General features: G+C 44.8%; 1 protein-coding gene across 14 annotated transcripts in view; it reads right to left on the bottom strand.

Moving 5' to 3' along the window:
* Positions 1-21,380, bottom strand: part of LOC116951953 (adhesion G protein-coupled receptor L2-like) — a 350,495-nt gene that overhangs the window by 78,333 nt on the left and 250,782 nt on the right. For all 14 annotated transcript variants that reach the window (XM_032970875.2, XM_032970874.2, XM_032970862.2 and 11 more), the window contains 4 exons: positions 17,764-17,876; positions 9,337-9,538; positions 4,631-4,734; positions 2,681-2,866 (listed from right to left, as the gene is read on the bottom strand). In XM_032970875.2, coding sequence (XP_032826766.1) covers positions 2,681-2,866; positions 4,631-4,734; positions 9,337-9,538; positions 17,764-17,876 — 605 coding nt within the window. The remainder of the gene's footprint in view (positions 1-2,680; positions 2,867-4,630; positions 4,735-9,336; positions 9,539-17,763; positions 17,877-21,380) is intronic.

Here is a 21,380-nt window from a genome sequence, read left to right on the forward strand (position 1 = left end):
CCTACCTTGACCACGGTGCTAAAACGCAATATCAGCCTGGTCTGGTAAGACACTTTTGGGGATGTTTAATAATTATAATATTCTAGTGTAAATCTACTCTTACTTTATTTCAATGCTTTTTAAATTAAATATGAACTTTAATAACAAGTCGGTGGCCGGAGGGCAAGGGGATGGTTCTTAAAGGGAGGAAGAGGTGCAGCGATTGGAGCAGCGTGTGGCACGAATGAGATCCCGTGATGTGGGCATCTCAAAATTTTGCCCACGCAATCGACACCAGGCACAGCTCTATGGGAAATACAAAAATGAAAACGGATTTATTTTTTCATGAAAGATGAGCAGGACTAAAACTTTCATTGTTTTATCAAAATTAATTTTCAAGGAATTATTTAAAGATACATTTTAAATATTAAAGTTTTAAGACGAGACTGCAATGCCTGGATGCAGCCCCCTGTTTGAAATAGGGCACTGAGTTTTGGGGCGTCCAGGTGCGGTATTAGTTTCTGGCCTGACAAGGGATTTATATTTAGGGAGAAGGGATGCTCTTTGGAGACAGACGTGGGAATATAAAAAAAATGCCTTGAAATCTATGATCACATACATTTTCCCCTGATTTACGTGAATATGCTGATGGTGATGATACCGATGAGGACAGGGGTTGCACTGTGCAAAGTTTTTTTATGGTGGCTTCTGGGAGCCGATTGAACAAAATGACAAAGATGTGTGCTGCGTGTAAAAAAAAGTCTCATGCTCCCTATTTCTAGTTGGTGGTCTAAAATTAAAAAAATGGCCACATGAACAGTTTTTTGAGCTCGTGGTGTGCATAAGGCTGAGCACCTTTGTACACACAATGCACACCTCTGTGTGTGATGTTAAATCTGTTTGTTTTCCAGCCAGCACTCACGTTTCATTGTGATGGGTTTCATCGTAATTTTTTTTGGATTAGAATTTTGAAGTACGTAAATAAAGGAATTTGTTTTTATTGCGTGGATAAATGAAAGCATAGTTGAGATTTATTTATAGCCCTTTGTTAATCTAAGGCTGGATGAAAGCCTTCCCATTCCATGTCGTTCATGGGAGTTATTTGCTGGCCACCTACCCCCTGGTGTGCCGTGCTGGCATTCATAGGTACAAGTGAACAGCACTTTCCCCAACAGTCTGTTAAGATAATAGGGGGATCTTTGTCTTATATATACATCTATGGGATGGAAATGCAATGAAGATTGAAATTTTTTACACGTTCTTTATAATGCATTTAATATTGCTGAGGCAATGCCTATCAACATACATAATTTCTATACCTCTGTTGTGACAAATTATTTATTTATACCTTTCGCTTTTATACAATTTATTGATTTGTTTATTCATTTTAATTTTCTGAGAGTTTCATTTACTTAATAACGGCTATGAAAAGGGTGGAGACCTTGATGTGATTATGCATATCATTATTGTACAGCATTGATAGATGTAAGTAGCATGATTTTTGTTATATACAACTGAAATTATTTATGATTACTTTGAACAGAATCCTAACACTTTAGACACAATTGTTTGAATACCCATGGAATTAAAAAAAAACAGTTGTTGTTGTTGTTTGCGAGAGCCAGCTCTGCATCATTACTTACACTTCACTACTATCTGATCGTGGAGTGCATATTCCAGGCATTACGCCAAATGTTACCTTCAATGTGCACTTATGCACACTTTTAAGTGAACAATTCCTAAGTAATATTTCTCTCGAGGTTCATTGTAAAATCAACATTTATTTAGGACGAATATTGTCTTGACAAAACGCTTCTATTTTTATGTAACTAAACACTTTCAGTGTCCCCGAGATGCTGTTGCACCTGGATGTTTTTTTTTTTATGGAACTGCATTGTAAAGCTGACCCTTTTCACATCGCAGGATAATAAAAAATAATCACGTAATAAATAAAGGGGTTAATTCTTCCCCCCTACTCAATGAAAATCCTCCTCATACCCAAAGCGCCCATGAGCTTGCATCTTTGGTCTCGATTGTCGCTCGACTAAGACAAAATACCTGTGGACAAAATTATCATGTTACGACCACGTGACTGTGAGCAAGGCATCTCTCTCGATGGCACAGGAATAACATAGGATCAACACCACGGCTTTGATCAATGTGCACACTTCTGAAGGGAAGCTGCACATTCCATAATACGTCTAACTAGTGCCATGACAGCCCAGGAACACCCCTTTTCCACTGGCACATTAGAGCCACACCAGCGCAGGGCACTCGCAAGTATAGATGGTTTTCCACTGGCTATTTGCCGAACCAATCCAGAACCAAAAGGTGAAAATCTCTGGCCTCACGAGATATTGACATCTGATTCTGGGACAGATCAGGGCCAGGATTAATATGGTTTGTCCTGAGCACACTTAATAAAATGTACTTGTTCATTACAAGTGACATCAGCAACACAGCTCGGGTTCCGCAATGGAAAAAGCACCTGAGCTGTGCCGTGCCGCTCCGGCACGGCTTGGTTGTATGGTGGAAAAGAGGTACAAGGCTGTCACGGGAGACTGGGCCAAACCCACTAAGTTCGGTTCACACAGCCTGCTCACGTCTGCGTGGACGTGGAAACGCAACAGGAAAAAAACAATTATTTGGCGACCAAGTTGGTGCTCCACATTTCCATGATGCCGCAGCCGTTCGTCATTACCTTGACGAAGCTACGGGGCGAGGGCTCCTTCTCCGTGGGTGTCAACTCCTGGAGTTGTGCATCCAGGATGTCCACCAGCTGCTCCATGAGCTTCATAGATGAGGTGATGTCTCCGGCGTAGATGGTGCCGCGGGTCTCCTTGGCCAGCTCGCCTGCCACACTGGCGGCATTCTCGCCGCTCTTTATCTGAGGCAGAAACACACGTTGCGGTTCCCTTCTTGTGTCCGGGCTTAAAGCACACAGACAACCAATAACCGTGCTACGGTAGAGCTCCCATTAATAGCAAGAACACTATACGTAAATTTTTATTTAAATTTTGATTTAAAGCTTTCGTGACTGCAGTAATTCATATTCTTAGTTCTTTCGGTAAAGTCACGTTGAAGGGAAACAATAAAATAATAATATATATATAAAACAATAAAAATTCTCACGACGTTTCGACCATAACACAAACGGTCGTCATCACCTGATATATATTTTATTATTTTATTGTTTCCCTTCAACGTGACTTTACCGAAAGAGCTAAGAATATGAACACTATACATACATGTTTGTAACTGTAGATGTGTAATTATTTCTGTTAGCTGTGCTTTGAATCTGATATGGTCATCAGTCGAAAAACCATATCGCAAAGAACTAGTCTGCACTCCTTCAATAGAGGAATAGCAACACTATATAATCTCTCTCCTGAAGCCTTCTCGTGGCTAGCAGACTTTGACAATGGCTTTTAGCTTCTGAACATATTGCCGTACACAAGAATAGAGTAGACAGATGTTCTGAGGTGACCTGTAGGTGACAGTACAGAAAAAAGGCGACACAGTTGTATCATTTTGTTTTGCTATCTGCTGTGTGGGCATTGGGTATTCCAATATCCTCCCAACATCTCAATATAATACCCAACATTCCAATGTTGTGTAATCCTCCTGAGAAATAGAATCTTAAACCTCGCTGAGTCCTTTCTATATGAATACATATTATAATTATTGCTCAACAGAGCTGCTGCTGAGACTCACCCAGTACAAATCAGTCCAAAGACTGCTGAAGATGTTTTTTTTTAATCTGGAAGGTCAATAGACTGATGTAGTATTATATTTAATGTGGCAAGACAAGACTTGTGTGTTTTTTGGTGTTATCAATACACCTTCATGATTATTCTTGTAAATGGTTATTCTCGTAACGGCCCTTTTACATTTACCCTCAAATCTTTACATTGAAACATAAATATAATTTATATAAATGGGAAACAATTTCATATCTACAACTCCAGCTTTGCATAGCCACTAATGTATCGAACGTTTCGGTCACACGATTTAAATAACTCACATTAAGCACCGTGACCTTGGCTTGTAACTTTAATTGGTTCATGCCTCATAGGCTGTACGGTATCGAGTCTTAAGCCGACATTAAGTGCAACCATCATACATGCGACTTTATTGCATCCTTCAAAAATGTTGTGCAAAATTCCATGTTGAAAACCAATCAACGTAGTTGCTTCTGATTGGCAACACATTTGCACACGACTCAGCGATGGCCCGTGCCTATACATGATAGAGTCGAGGCCCGACGCCTGCCCTCCCCTCTCGCCTGGCCGGCCAGGCCCAGGAAGTGTGGTAAGAGATCTCGACACGTATAGGTGCCTGTGTGGTCTTATGATTAAAAAAAAACATCCTTGAATTTTAGATTAATCCAGTTGCAGTATTAAACATATCTACGCAGTTATTCAGCCATGTTGATATTCATCTCCCACGACATGTCCCCTGGTCTTTTGTAACTCCGATGTGGCAAGCATGTAATCCAGGCCTGGCGCTGCCTGTGCAACACCGCAATTCAACCCGGGGTTTGGTCGAGGTTGCTCTGTGTTGCAGAGCCAAGCACAACTTCGAATGGCGCCAACATGCATGCCATTATTCTTACCGTGTGAAAGATTGCGCCGCTCAACTGCAGATTTACCTTTTGCGCAATCTGGTAGACCCATGGAGATGTGCAGTTGCTGAAGTCGGGTCCTTTAGCCAGCCAGTGCCCCTTAATAGCTTGGCAGTGGTAGAGTGCTGTGCCTGTATAAATCGGCACACAGATCGAGACACCAGCGAAGGCTTTGCAAAAGTGCCCGAGAGCAACTTATCACAACAGCAGAAACACCGGTAACCCGGGATAACGAAGCCTTTGTTGTAGTGCATTGCTGATCTTGCACTTTTTCTTTCTGCGAATCCCTTCAAGTATCTCCTCTGGAATTTCCCTTTGACTAATTGTGCTACCTGTGCAATAAAGTTGTCTTCGTCACAGTGTGGCGACCAGAGTTTTGTTTTATTTAAACCCCCACATGCTTTGCGCTTGCCCCTTGTGCCGACTCGTCTCCATTCAGACAGATAATAACACACTTTTCGCTCAATCTTAAAACAACTCCCAATTGGGTTCAGCTAGCCCAGGAACAGCTCAGGAATGGGCCAGGAGCAGTAGCCCACAGGTCCCACGCCTGATATACAAACGAGGCTCTATGGGCTAAGCCTAATTCCACTTCATCTGGTTTCCTTACTCTCTGCATTTAGAAGGTTCTGGTTAAGAGACCATGTTATCCAAAAATACTTCACTTTAAATAAAGTTGCATGTGAGTGTGAGTTATATTCAGCAATTTCTCTTTTGTGCTTATTTTCACCCACTCCTGAATGTGTTATAACTGCGCTATCGGCACCGTGTCATGAGAGTGATAATCGATTTGGAGACCTGGCAGAGCAGTGCATCCCACGTGTTAGAGGAGATTATTTACTGGACTTCTGCAGATATTCCCTCCAGTGGCCCTTTTACCGTGACACAGTTAGGGGACGTACTTTCCCACATGCTGCTGTGAACGATTTGCCACGTGACAATGAACCAATATTAAAAATTCTAAGTAATGAAATAAGAACAAATAGCCAAATATAGTAAAAATAAAGTCGAATTAGATGCTGTTTGAGCGACGTCAGTGACGTGGGGGACACACACGTGTGTATATTTGGCAAGATGACCCCGAGACATCACGACCGTTCCTGGGCTCATCCCGGCTGTAATGGGGCATGATTCTGACTCTGGTCGTGCTTCCGAAGCAGGGCTCCGAGCAAATCGATCACTAACATTTCTGCCCAAACCGGTTTTCCTGGCGAGATTACAAACCCAGCGCAGTTTCGGTGAACTTCAGTAATCACGCAAAAAGAAACAGCAGGCCGGGACCTGTTGGAGGATTGAACGCTTCACACTCTTCCCAGTTTTACTTCGAGCTCAGCTTACAATTTTCATTGCAGGGCAAGACAATTATTAAGATAATTGGTTGGATGCTGATCAGTTTTAAAAAAATGGTAATCAGTACCTCATACAGACAATCATCAGGGCTGCAAATTGACATACAGCTGCATAAGAGAAGAAGCGGTTTCTTTCTGTGGTGTAATTTACTCACAGGTGTGAGGTAAATGTTACTTAATACAGAGACTAGATACCTATTTGCAGGGACTCAATTTGCATTATTTAAAGTAAAGTGCACGCAAAGACTGAAACGCTAATGCACTAGTGATTGAGATAACTGAAAAAAGATAACAAGCGAAAACTTCACGGAAGCTTAAGAAAGGGCTGTTGTACGGAAAAAGTGCAGCCCTGCAATGTCTTACGCAATGTCACTGCTGGGGGAAGGACCTCCACTGGAGCGAGCTCGAGAGAGTAATTTGCATACTTTCGCCACACTGGTCAGACATCTAAAAGCCAGATTGCCTCACTTAAAGTTGGAGATGGTAGTTTACACAAATCGGCGCTTTGTGTGCATGTGTTCGACACTTCACGTGGCCTCTAAGTGCACATGGCCTGGCACAAGCGTCGTGGTGACGTCACCGCAACTTAGTGGCGAACTGCGGTTGTTGTTGTTGTGTGTTGACCTTCTTTCACACTGTATGCAGCGTTTGTGGCCACGATGAAGGATATTGACAAATGGGTAATATTGAAATGTCACGTGAACAGTTTTGCTCGAGTGGACACTGACTACCAAACATATTACAGTTCGAGAGAATGGTACAATTTATACCAGAAAAGTATAATTTAAGCCAAGAGAACAAATACACGTGCAAAACTATACCGTAATAAAAACACACAAGAAGGGATTGTTTCAGCTACGTGGCGAATGAGCATCATATCAGTCCGTGTTTTCTTTATGGGGATATACTGTTAGAATGTGTTGGGTATTACACTGTGTTTTGGGTGCAACGGTGTGCTTGGGCAGGACAATCGCCAGTTGCGGTGATGGCACAAAGGTCGGGGATAATGACCGAGTGGCAGCCAAGGAATGGAACGCATCTGAGACACCGTTCACCGGGGAGACGGAGCGATGAAACGAGCACGTGTGAAGGGTGCTATATGGATTATTACAAACTCATTAGAGATGGAGGCAGCTTGGGAAGGCATTCATTTAGCAGTAGATTAATGGTGGCTGCTGCTGATTATGATAACGGTAGAATACAGAACATGTCCCAGATTGTAAATGGATGTCGTAATGCATGTGGCGTCTACTCAAATAGAAAACTTCTATGCCAAGCATCCATTAAAGACAGCTTTTACTAATGTCCCTTCAATAATGGAGGCAAATATATGCTTCATTATCTCCAAGTGCAATTTCATATACGTAAATGATCAGCTTATGTCAAAGAGTGCATCATCATTATTATTATGCAGTGTTACAAGCAAAGTAGCTTTCGGTAAGGATTTCCAAATCCACACGAACAACAATATAACAAGGTTAGAGAATACTTTTCAGTGCCAAGGGGTATTTTATCACCACTCTTGCCAGGGACCCAACTTGCCAACAAACAATCGAGCCAATTTTTATTCCATTTCCTTCAATGGCGATTCTTGTGTGGAGTAACCCTCTCCAACCATGGCAATGTGGAATTTTCCCGAACTGGCTCAGTTGAGATGAGCATCACAACTCTCTAGTGTGATCAGGAAACCACCCTGAGTCTAAATTCACAATGCAAAGTCTTTATATACATGTATGTATAGAGGCATGTTGAGTGTTGGAGCAATGTTTTGCATTATTATAACTCTTCTTTAATAGAGGTTTTTTGGGTTAGATCGCGTAAATATATAAATGTGTCGTTCAACCCGCCACCACCCGACACGGCCAACTAGTAAGGGTTGTCACGTAAACAGAACGTGCCAATTCATCACTAGTACAGCACTAGTGTATAGTGTAGTATACTAGTACAGCACACCGGTGTGTTGGAGAGCCAAGCCATAACATTTACAATCTGAGTACGACGTTTCGCCAGTAATTACAACTAGCTTCATCAGGCGACAGCCAGATTTGTGGAGAAGTTTTACTGTTTCGTTCCTTAAATAGAGGCGTAGATGTGGTGGATCTCATCAGATCTCAGATGTTAAACAGTGCTGTGCCTGGTTTGTACTTTGAAAAATGACTTATTGGGTGTTACAGGTTTGAGCTGCAAAGGTGGCCAGGAGATGACGGAACAACAATAATTTTTGTTAAACTATCTGTACGGACCTTGGTGTGTTACCTCATCGTAAGCATGGCTTTTTTCTTCTCCAGGTGCTCTGGTTTCCGCTCATATTGCTAACGTTCATTAATAGAATTGGCCCAAATTTGTGAAAGCAGAACCCTATTGGGAAAAATCCTTAAGAATTAATGAGGCTGTTCAGGGTAAATTAAGAGCATTATAATCATGCTGACACTGAATATTATAAATGTACATAACTGTACCAACAGAACAAGGGGGAAATGCATACTTGGAATGAATTACGCTGAGAGACACAAGAGGAACGCATGAATTGGAGAACAGATTGGAGGCATGATGTTTACTTTGAGGAAGAGTAAGTGGTTTGGGATAGGAGCAATCACTGTAGGGGATGATGACCAACGGTTGAGACTGATAAGGGAATGGCAGTCAAAGGAGGAAAACATGCTCAAGAAGAAGACACCGACGAAGATTGAGCGATGAGACCAGCTCATGCGCAGATGCTGGACGGAGTGGTAGATTGTGCGACTGCAGAAAATAGAAAGTGTACTTGGGGGCAGAATACGTCTCTAGAAAAGGAACAGCAGCCAGACAAATAACTTAAAATTCTGCACAGTTACTGGCACTGTCCCTGGAAGCATGGGGCTGGCGCTGGGACTTCAGGACGCCATGGTGGTTCGGAGATGTTAACTACCTCACCTGGTATACAAGAGGTCGTGGGTTCGATCCCGACTGTGACACCTGTATATTTGGAGTTTGCAGGTTTCTCTCACCATGGTTGTGTGGTTTCTCTCTCTACATTTAGACTGTGCATTCAGAGTATTTAGCTCCTATACATTTCCAGGTGATAAGCTACTTGGTTGAGCTATCATTTGTGGCCAGGTCGCATCTAGTTTAAAATCTGTCACGGTCTCGTGATTGGTAAACTATCCACATAGCACCTGCACACGAGCCGATTTCATTGCTCCATCTCTGCGGCGGATGGACTCCTTTCGGATCCTTCGCTCCTTCTCGGCAATGTTTATTGACACTTTCTTTTTTGTCTCTCTGATTTCGTGACTGCCGTTGCACTCACGCACCCACGGATCTAACCTTTCTGTAAAACAGCTGGGAAACTAGATAAAAAGGGATCGTAAAACAACATAAAACGAACTCCGATCGATGAAATACCGGTGGTGCCCGTGGGACAGGGCCGCTCGGCGGTCTTCCCCTCGGCGGTGCGGGGCCAGGTGATGCCTCGGCTCTGCTCGCCCTCGCAGAACACCGGCACCAGGTTGGGCCTCTGCGTCTGCTTGGGGAGGCTGGGAGGCCTTGCCGTGCTCTGGGGGTCGGCCGGGCCCTGCTTGCTGTCTCGCTCCCATGGGCGCGCTCCCTGCACGCCGCAAGCAAGCGTAAATAAATAAGGTGCACCATTCCCTTCGAATCGGACAGAACGTACAGACAAACACCGCGCACAAAAGTGCTGTGGCTCAACAGTTAAAGTTGTACACGCGGGCAAATGTGCGATTTGGACAATGGCGTCAAATCTACCAAAGTCGAATAGAGATGAATAGTGCTGAGGGGACCCATCTGAAATATGTGCAGCCGATATCAATTATGTATGCGTGCTATCCCTCTTGAACTCTCAGCAATATTTTACACATGTACAGCACACACACCCATGATGGCTGGCACGGCATACGAGAGGGCGGATGGCCAGAATCGCACCATGTACTCATTTGAGGCTGAGTCGACCTAGGGGAGACCCGGGAACGGTTCGGATAATCGTCACGAGCATTGGTCGCGAGCGGGAATCGAACTCGGGTCGACGGTTTCGTAGCGCAGCGTGCTAACCACTGCCCACACCCCTCACCCCGGTAGGCACACACGCACAGACACAAACTACATTCATTTATAACCGGACAAGAGCACAAAAGAGACAACCTCATCACGAGGAGAGAATCCGATCTCGTCAGATCTCGGAAGCATAGCAGGCTAGAGCCTGCATAGCGCTGGGATGGGCCACTACCATGCATAACAGGTGGTATAGGTGGCGGTGCTATATTTGTACTGTACTTTTAAGCCCCATGGCTATGCTCCCTAGCCATCATCCACCCGCGCTGACCAGCGTGGTGAGGTATGGTCAAATAGCTCTCATCCAGCAGTGGATTCACAGAGAGGGCTACACGCATACTACTACATACACACTGTACACGAGTGCACATTGAGTTGAGATTCTCTGTTGCAGGAGACCTGAGATGCAATTATAGAAATGAATACAATTCGGAGAACGTGTGCACTACATAAAATAAAAATCTGCACAATTAAAAAGAAAACGTTGGGATATTTTTAAAAATAAAGTACCAAGTTATAAATTAAATGTTCAAATCAATGACCGAAAAGAAAAAAGAAAACTTCCAGCCACAAAATATCGTACAAATATCACAATGAATAAAATGGGGCGAATTTACAAGTATTCAACGCCTTGCTATAAACAAACGTAACACGTAAAACACACGCCCCTCTGAGACACAAGTTGGGTAGTTATTCTAGTTAGAACCCAACCCCGCAACTATAGTGAGCAAATACATTGGTGCAACCACACCATAAATTCTCATTCAATGATTATCTCCTAAACGTATTTGTACGTGCTGTAATACAAAAATAACAGGGAACGGCCTGTTTCATTACTGGCGGTGAGATGTTATTCCCCTTGCCTGCTATGCAAGAGGTCGTGGGTTCGATCCCGACCCTGACGATGCGTGTATATTTGGAGTTTACGTATTCTCTCTCTCCCTGTGGTTGCGTGTATTTTTCACCAGGTCCTCCAGTTTTGCCCTTCACATTTAGAAACGTGCATTTAGATTATTTGGCTGTTACTATAAATTCCCACAAGTGATAATGTTAATAGCCACTTCGATGAGCTATCATGTGTGGTCAGGTCACCTCTGAAAAGAGGCGAATAGCTCAGTGGGCTTTACCTGGTAAAATAATAAAAATCATCATCTGTAGGTCCTTTGGTAATACAAGGGAAGGTTCAGAACTGAAAATCTCTTACTCTTGCCACTGCTGGTGAAAGGGTCTCTGCTCGAGGGAGCTCGAGAGAGGCCATTCTGGAGGGCAAAGATGCCTTTGAAGAGGTGCGAGTACCCAACACACGTGACCTGCCGATTGACTAACTGCGGCGTAACACAATTATAATGCTAGTGGATGGAGGCGGAGTGGTTTAAGAAGCTTGCACCGTTGCTTCAACTGCCGCGGCAGGAGATAGAATCGGTTACCTCTGGAGTGCAAGTCCGGTGTGCTAACCAGATGGGAACCCATTGTAAGTAACGCTATCTGTTGAGGGTGACCCGTATCAACAACTGACAGGGGTGGAGACAAATAGAGAAACAACAGGTTGAACACAGGAACTACGATGGATCAACGGCCACAAACTATTGGGGATCATGAATCAGTGTTTCCCAGCAGAATTTGTTTAAGCAAGGCAAGCTGAGGTGCGATTTTGACTTTCTCCGAATACCATCTGCAATGTGTGGCCGAGTTAAACAAATGTTTCTGGGTGGCCTGGTGCCATAGGAAAGAAACATCTGAAATTATGTATCATGGGGCCTGTTTAGCCCAGTATTTAAAATTTCATGACCCATAATACTCTGAGAACGCGCATAACGGTTTAGTAAAGTTTCACGGTCAGTCATTAAAAAAACACCGAGTTTTATTTTGTAAGAAAAGAATTAGTTTGTGCTGATTATGCTAATAATAAACTTACAAATTCAGGTCAGGAGTTCACAACTGTTGCTGGCTGTTTCTGTAACGCACAAAATGAGTGCAATGCAAAATCACCGCATAGTTAAGCTACTGCTTTATGCCACCGTAGAAATAATGTAAAAAATATAAACCCTAAGTTGCTGGCACTGATCATGTACTTTCACAACGATTTGCTGCAATGATAAAACTTACAGAAAAGTTTATTTTCAATATGAGGAGATTATTTGCCCTAGATGCAGTTGACAGGCAAGGCATTTCGAATCACATGGTGACATTTTTTTAGATAAATGTGATAAAGGAGTGCCTGTGTAAATGCATAAACACACACGCACATATATAGAGAGAGGGACGGAGATACCTTGTATAGCCTTAACAGACTGTTGGAACAATTGCTGTGAGCATGTACCTATGAAGGCCGGCACGGCACATGAGTGGGTGGGTGGCCAGCACCACCCTCGACCGCCTTTGTATCCATAGTCGCGATGTTTACACACCGCACCAGGTACTCATTTGAAGCTGAGTCTACCTAGGGGAGGCCTAGGATCACTTCAGATAATCGTGACTGGTGTTGGCTTTGAGTGGGAATTGAACTCATGTCGCTGGGTTCATAGCTCAGCATGCTGCACTACCACTGCCCCTGCACTACCGCTGCCCACATATACCGTACATAACAAAGACATATACAAATACAAACCTTCTTCATGTTGATATGTTTCCTGAATTGAATTAAATGTTTCCGCTCTATAATGCGAATATATTATCTCAATGCCAAATATCTTTTATTTTCAGTAGCGTGCATATTTTTTCAAATTCATATGTTTTTAAAGTTTCGATTTTTATTTGTAACCCCCCATACATCTGTGTTATCAATCGTATTTTTGTAAGCAGATGTCTTTTTCAAATGTGAAATCACATTTTTTTACAAGAACGAGACCAAGTTGTGTTAACATTACACTGAAATGCAAAAGTTCACGGCCGTTTTACCATTGGCCAATTTACATCGTGTACCGTCTATATAATCACAAGCGGTCTCCCTATTGGCCGAAAGGAATCCACATAGAGATAAGTGGTTCTGTGATTAGTTGGAAAGAGGTCACCTGGGTTAGACGGCTGTGATTGGAATGGGGTTATGTGGATTTTGATGGTGTTGTCAAGGGCAACATTACAGCTATGAAGAAAAAAATGGCCGCCGGTTTCTAATTGGAAAAAATGTGTGGCAGAATTTGAGCACATCCTAAAAAAGCATGCACTGTACTATAGTTGTTTTACATTTGAAATACATTCGTTTTTTTGTAAACAGCCACAAGAGAGTGAAGTTGCTGCTCCGTGTTTGGAATTCCCTCCCATCGACTCTGTTCCCACGTTATTACGATCTCGCCGAAAGAAGTGTTTATACTCTTATCTACCACAACGTGTTACTGGCCGCTTGGTGTTTTTGGCCATTGGGAATGTACTCAACAACCGTGATGGAAAAAATTTTAAAAAAAATACAAAAACTCGATGGAAATTTATGGATGCTCATCCTGGTTTGTGTATATGTACGTTGAACTTTTTTTCGCACCGTACGTAACCAACCGTGGATAATCGGAAGTGCGGTTTAAGTGACGTCTGTGGGTTAGGGCGACGAGGAGCGACAGAGAGGGCACAGATTACTCTCACGGTTAGAACTGAGGGATACTCCAACAATCGGTAGGCGGGGGGGGGGGGTGAAGTGGCGGGGGGGGCGGCTGGCGAAAATGTGTTGGGGGGCTTTAGGCTACAGGAAAGGTCGTACGAGGTGGTGAGGCTAATGGGAGGCAAGGGAAGGGCGGTATTGGGAGGGCATAGGGCAAGGTGGAGTCCTGGAGAAGAGATTTCAATGTGCAATGTCCTGGCAGGGTATTTACGGTGCGCAGGACGGGCAGTTGGTTGTGAGTGGAGACGTGGGGTTGCCATATGTGAGCTCATAACAATATTACAGGTAGGGTTTAACATCAATAAAACGAAATATTAAAACATTAACTTAATTTAAGAATCAGTTCATATGAAACACCATCCATCAACAAAAAAATTACAAAAAATACCAATAGCGACAAAAATAATACACATTAACCTTCACAAAAGTCTCCCAATGCTTTCAGAACATTCGACAACGTTCAAACAAGTCGGAGCGTTGACTTTCATCAACTCTGCCAATGTCGAGCATTCTCGTTAAATAAAGTGTCATTTGGATTTAATACAACTCCATTTACAAATGCGTCGGTGCTGCTGCGTTGGCATTTGTGCACAGCACAATTAACAGTCATAAAAACCCACCACATTCATCAATAACGCTGCGGCCTTTAAATAAAAATACACAGAATAGGAGATGCTTTGGGCACTGGCTGCTTTTTCGCATGCTATGAAGATGGGCCACTGCCCACAAAGTAAAAATACATAAGAGAAAAACATGTTTGTATAATAGCATGTGAAGAAGTGCCATTGGCCAAAACGTTGCCTATTTTATCTATAAACATTAATATTTGCTTTCAAGGCTCAGTGTGTAATTGACAAATGTGTTGAGTTTTTTTTTCTTTCCCCCCAACAATGTACAGGCCATCTTGAAGGCTACGACGCTACAGTCGAGGCACAGATCTCCCTTGCAAAAGGAACCTTCGATCTCACTGGGCTCTGACCTGGTTGTAAACAAAAAAGGCCATTCACCTAATGCGGCATTTCACATCCGGTGGGGTGGACGTGGGCACCCCCTCCAAGCCTTTCGGCAAGGATGGGAGAGGTAAGAGGACAGGCTGCGGTGTGGATACCAAGCAGGAGAAATTCTGAATGGGCATGGGGAACACACTGCTGCACATCAAGGCCGTAATTATTGGGGGAGGGGGGGACATCCCCCCCAATATTCAAAATGTCCCCCCCCAATATATTGCTATAAAATAGATTTCTGTTTATATGATTGTGGTTATGGTTGTACTTTATTAATCCCTAATCTCTGCCATTATATACAATGAAACAAGAAAAGGTAAAAAAGAAAAAAACAGAGCAATGTAATACAATACACTGTAAGACATTATTGTAAAAAATAAATAAAAAGTTCATCCTATGTGTTCGTGAATTTTTGTATATTTTAGGCAGGAAATTGCAGGAAATTAGTTTTCAAATTAAGATGTTTTTTTTCTGGGGGGCGACCCCCAGACCCCCTGGAAGATTTGGTCCCCCCCAATGTTGACTTCATGGCTACGGCCTTGCTGCACACTTATCCACAACATCTAACAAATGTTTTACGAACACGAATAGAGGACTGGACGTGCGATCTCTCTGCGTGCTGTGGCCTTAGTAACCTGTGGGCGGTGGGGGGAGGGGCACAAAGTCTGGGGGAGGGTGGGGCGGTCACGTAGACCAGTGGTCTTGATAGAGGGGGGCACCGGGCCGGCGATATGTTAACTACCTCGCCAGGTATACAGGAGGTCGTGGGTTCAATCCCAACCCTGACGCCTGCTGTATATTTTGAGTTTGCGTGTCTCTCTCCCCGTGGTCGCGTTAATTTTTCTCCGGGTTCTCTGGTTTTTCCCTCCACATTTAGAAACATGCGTTAGAGCATTCAGCTGCTACAAATGTCCACATGATAAGCTACTTTGTTGAGCTGTCATTTGTGGCCAGGTCGCTTCTGAAAAATAGCGAAATAGCTCTGTGGGCCTTACCTGGTAAAATAAAAATAGTTTATTTTAAATAATTTAAGAAGGTTGTGACTCGCTTATCGTATACCAGCAGTGGGTGGGCATAGACTTTAGCACCGTGTAACAGGGGCATGTGGCACCAAGGTTGCAATTAAACGATTTACGTAATCTTCACCCATGTGCTGAACTATCCACATTAATCAGAGGATATTATACATTTCAATTGCTCTGCAGAAATGGCCATGACAAATGATTAAACGGGGTTAAAGTTAGAATGTTGGCATGGGTAATAATTAGGCACCGGGCAGAGAAGAGGAGAGACCCCCACGGGGCTCTGGGGGGCTACGTGGCCACCACTAGACTTAGAATTTTGTTACAAAGGGCTCAACGAGCCAAGTATTCCCAGCACTGTAAATGATTAAAATACAGTACACACATTCCATAATTAGACCAGTCGTGACTAAACACCTACTCCTTATTTGCTCTATCAGCATGCGTTAATGAGAGAGAAAGTGGAAAAAAGGGAAAATTGAAATGGACCTCTATTGTGACACTAACACCAGGCGCTGCTGAGGTGAGAGTGATTTTCCTGCTAAAGTGGAAAGGGCATGACTAGAAATCCCGGTCAGGTGTCAGCATCCATCTATTATCACATCAAAGTTAATCAAATGAATACCGTTTTTTGTGAGGTCACCAGTGACTATATAGAGTCTCATATGATGCAAATGTGGAATTTCTGACATTGGCTCAGTGCCACCAAGAGAGGTGAGTGCTGCACACTGTGACTTTAATATTGTTGTGAGACCGGATGTCAAGGTAAGTGCGAAGTTACTGCTAGAAGGCGTGTTATTATTCCTGCGTGCAACTCACAATGCATATCTCTGAGCACAGACTGTCATCTACTCACCCGCCCACCCATCCACTCACCCCCCCATCCACTCACCCACCCTCTCACTCACTCATTCACTTACCAGCTCAGCGTTGCTTCGTCACATGGTTGCTCACTCTCTCATCCACTCACCCACCCATGCACCCACTAACTCACCCACCCACCCACTCACTCACTCTCTCACTCATTCCCTTACCCGCTCACCATTGCTTCGTCACATGGTCACTCACTCATTTATCCACGCACCCAATCACGGTTACCCATTCACTCGCTCACCCTTGCGTTCTCACACACTCGCTCGCTCACACATTAATTAAATTCACCTACTTGCCAATTCACCCATGCATTCACTAACCCTTACTCACACACTCATTAGTTTACCCACAAAATCCTTGCTCGCTCGTTATATTCCCCACTCGCCCACTTGTTTAATCGTCCACTAAATTTATCACCCACTCACTCACTCACTCACCCACTCACCCACTCACTCACTCACCCACTCACTCACTCACCCACTCACCCACTCACTCACTCACCCACTCACTCACCCACTCACTCACTCACCCACTCACCCACTCACTCACTCACTCACCCACTCACCCACTCACTCACTCACCCACTCACTCACTCACCCACTCACTCACTCACTCACCCACTCACTCACTCACTCACCCACTCACTCACCCACTTACCCACTCACTCACTCACCCACTCACCCACTCACTCACCCACTCACTCACCCACTCACACATTTAGCCACTCACCCTTGTTCCTTCATGTGCTCACTCATCAGCCACCCACCCACTCACTCACCAACACATTCATTGAACTCGCCTACCCAATCATCAATTCACCCACCCATTCGCAAGCCCTTGCTCACTTACTCACTCACTCTCTCTTCCATTAATCCACCCACACAATTGTTTACCCACTCACTCACTCAAGACTCTCGCGGTGCCGTAATGCCTGAAATTAGGGACGGTGTTAAGTTACAGTCAGAACGAGGGTTCAGAAAATTATTCCACGTGGCCGATGCACAATGCGGTTCAGCTCGCAACTTTTATACCATCGAAAAAAGATGGTCAAGTGCATCGCGCGCTTTCAGATGCCCCTCTGCGGCCGTCTGGGACGCTCTTTCTTCCAAGATTTGGAAGCCACTGGAACTATACACTTTTAAATTTAGATTGAAAAAGAATTTCTTCGGAACTACTTTTCGTGTTTCGTTTGCTGTCCTTCCCCCGCACCTCCGTTTAGCACAGTTGGCTACGTACGGCGCGAAAGAAGTTCAACATGCGCGTGTAGTATACATACCTCTGGGGGCAGATGGTCAGTCAGTGACGGGATGGTAGGCGTCCCCCGAGGCCACCCGGCAGTCACGACGGGGACCGTGGTGCTGCCGTGACCCAGCGTGGTGACGCCTTGCACTGCGGAGAGGAACGCAGCTGCCGTCAGCACGCCGTCCCGACACGTTGACACGTTACCACGCAGGGAACAGCGCGAACTGCTACGAGCAGCGAAACGTGCTCGGCCTGGGCGGCGCAGGCACTGGCGCCATTCACGCCGCTCCCTCTCGCCAGTTGCAAAGCGCACGTGCAAAACCGGGCACCGTGATGCCAGATATTCGTGAATTTGTTGTGTACACATTGCTCTAAAAGCATACAAAAATATATGATCTAAGTTGCTTGTTAAAATGACGAGGAAGACAAAAGTGATTCATCCCTTCACGTTTTACATTGCCATGATTTCGGATATCGATTCACCTTTGTTGTTGTTGCGTCACGTTAAGACACAAGCAACCACGTGGAACCAAAACGTGGAGTCAACTCAGACTGTACACGCGAGAAACGAACCACGTTAGTACCGTTGGACGGCGATAAGCGGCGAGCATTGTCACAGCATTATTTTGCAACACAGAGCACATAATGCACTTGTCAGAATGCACACAGTGACACCATCCTGAGGACTTAGGAGGGCAATTTTCTATGCAGCTATCCGGCATTTAAAGCACACCGTTCCAAGAATCGCGTGTGGAAGGAACGGATTAAATTCCGCGCGTTCCTTTGTCAGCCCTTGCTGCAGAATCACATTCATTGGCTATTACACAAACGTATCAAAGAAAGCATTTTTCAACAATGTGAAATAAATGCTTAGAGCCTCTTTATGATATTACTGGAACACATTTCCATTTGAACCACGGAACTTTCTCTTTAACAACCCATTCCAACACATTTGATCATTTTCCTAGCGACAAGAGCAGATTATTTGTTTTATGAGCTGCTTCATGAGCTCTAGTTATTTTATATCACAGAAATTACATTCGGATCAATGAATCTTCGCTTGGTACAAGGAGGAGGCAAATGTATTATTATATTTATGATTATTACCAATGTCACGAACCACTTGAAATGAACGACCGTGCTTTCGCGCCTCCATTCTGCCCAAACCAACCCAGTCGAGAGGCGCCGGTTGTGAGTCCCCATACCGGTGTGGTGAAGTATGGCAAAGGGTAGATTGGCGGCAGAGCGGTTGGCACACTGCATGATGAAACCAGACAGATTTTGATTCCAATCCATGGATAACATCTGCAGAATATTCCATTAGAACCTGCTAATATCGTTTGAATCTCCTGATATTTGGCTGCTATACATTCCCACATGATTGGCCACTTTGTTGAGCTATCATTTACCTGGTAAAATAAAAATAGTTGTTTTATTTGTATTTTGTTGTTGTTAATTGTTTACCTTTCCTATACTTTGCACAACTATTGTGTTTAAGCACTGTTTTGTGATTGAAACGTTCTGATCCACCCCTACTGGGCATCTGTGAAAAGAGCTTAATAGATCATCGGATTCCTCCAGTATAAACAAATATTCTGATTCAGTAATTCAACACCTGATAGCAGTTGAATCATATATACAACGTAGGCTTTCACGGTTGTGCTGCTTTACAGCTCCCAGATGTACCGTGTGTTGACCTGCACAGCGTCCATGTGCTGGGATGTTTGAGATGTGACGACTTCCTGAAGAAGCTCCCAGCACGTGACACAGCCCGAAGACATGCACAGTTCAACTGTAACTTCAACATTAAGGAGTAACAGGGATTGGTTGAAAACTGTGAACTTTAAGTATAGAAAGCCTCAACAAGTCCCAAGACACTCTTTCATGAAGGTCCTACCGCTTGAGACGTCTGGTCAATTCCATCAACGTGGCACTCATTAGAGTTATGATCAAAGCAACATCGCTCCGTGCCAAAGTGACAGGTTTTATTTTTTCTATAGAGGGCTTCCAATTGAACGCCGAGACCCCATGACTTGTATACAGCGGCGCCTCACCACATCCCACCAGCCAGCGGCGCATGTCGCGATGAAGACGCATTGAGTGTATGGCAGCGGACTGGGGTGATGTCGCCGGGACTTGTCACAGAGGCACCATTGACAGGAATATACAGCATTACGACTAAAATACCCATCTGCATGTGGGTGTGTTCAACTTCCTTCACGCTGTATGTAGCCAATCGTGCTAATCAGAGGTGCGGGGGAGGGACAGCTAAACACAGACAGTCGTTCTAAAGACACGAGTTTTTAATCTAGATTTAAAAATTGCATAGCTCCAGTAACTTCCAAATATCGAAAGGAAGAGCATTCCGGATGGCCGCAGGTTGCACAACTTAAAGCGCCGCGATGCGGTGACCGCCGTCTTTGTTCGATGACTAGCCAAAAGAAGCCGCTGCGAGGATGACCACCGGAGTTGGCGTGATGATGGTTCATGCTCCCTGATGGGATCAGCGAGGTACCGTGGTGGTTCATTTGTGGCTAAGCACCTTGCGGGTAATGAGCGCGACCTCGTAATGTCTTTGCTCGGCAACCGGAAGCCAACGCAGCTCGGCGAGCACATCTGTGAGTGCGACGCTCGCACGCAGGCGAGTGAGCGCACGCGCGTGGCGATTCGCGCACGTCTGTCGCGGAGGACACCGGACAAGCATTTCCAGATCGTCGCCTGTTTCCCATTCGATATTCTGGCGCGGCACTTGAAACGACGGGCCCCGTTACGTGAAATGCTCCCGTCCCTGTCCGCCCGGCGGTGAGAATGGGCAACGCCGCGCAGTCGGTGGATCGGCAGATCGCATTTGTCGAGTCTTCTGTGGCGTGTGGCCAACCGTGGAAGGGTGTGCCAGAATGGCCATCCTTTGGGGTTCAGAGAAAACTCTCCAGGGATTCCTCCAATTGAGGCTCTTCCACCAGCAGTGGCGTGAGCAGGCAAGGGCTGCGCCTTTGCCTTTGCAATTCACATCTGTGTGTGCAAGTGGGAGAGTGTGGTGAGCGGTGGCGCAACGGTTAGCACGCTCGCTCACGCTCAACACCAGTGACAGATTATCTGACCCGGTCCTGGACCTACCCTAGGTCGACTCAGCCTCAAATGAGTGCTTGGTGCAATGTGTAAAAATCGCCACTGGGGAGACAAAGGCGGCTGGGTATGGTGCTGGCCACCCACGCTTTCGTGTACCGTGTCGGCCTTCATAGGTGCTGCTCGTTAACAGCACTTGCTTCTACAGTCTGTTAAGAATCTACGGGGAACCGTTATCTTTTTGAGTGTGAGAGTGCGTGGTGTGTGTGCCTTTGTGCATGTGCGCATCCCTGTGCGTCTGCGAGTCTCGCAACCTTCCTGGAAAAACCTCCTCCTGAGTGAGAGATTGTCATTTGGTGTGGGGTTTAAAAGAATATGCAAAATCCTTGCTGTAGGAAACACAGCCCTCCCTCACCTCATTTGCAAGCTCCCCTCTACACCCCCCCAGGGCATTCCAGCATGGTGGTTTGAAACACAGCGGGAAGCAGAGCTTAACATATAAATCAAACACAGTGTTCTTGGTAATACACGTTAAAACCACAATTGCCGTGATTGTAACTTAATCCCACTTAGACTGTCTCGTAC

Source organism: Petromyzon marinus, chromosome 44, assembly GCF_048934315.1.
Source record: "Petromyzon marinus isolate PM22_M1 ecotype Great Lakes invasive population chromosome 44, UKy_Petmar_22M1.pri1.0, whole genome shotgun sequence".
In the NCBI taxonomy this organism is placed as follows: Eukaryota; Metazoa; Chordata; class Hyperoartia; order Petromyzontiformes; family Petromyzontidae; genus Petromyzon; species Petromyzon marinus.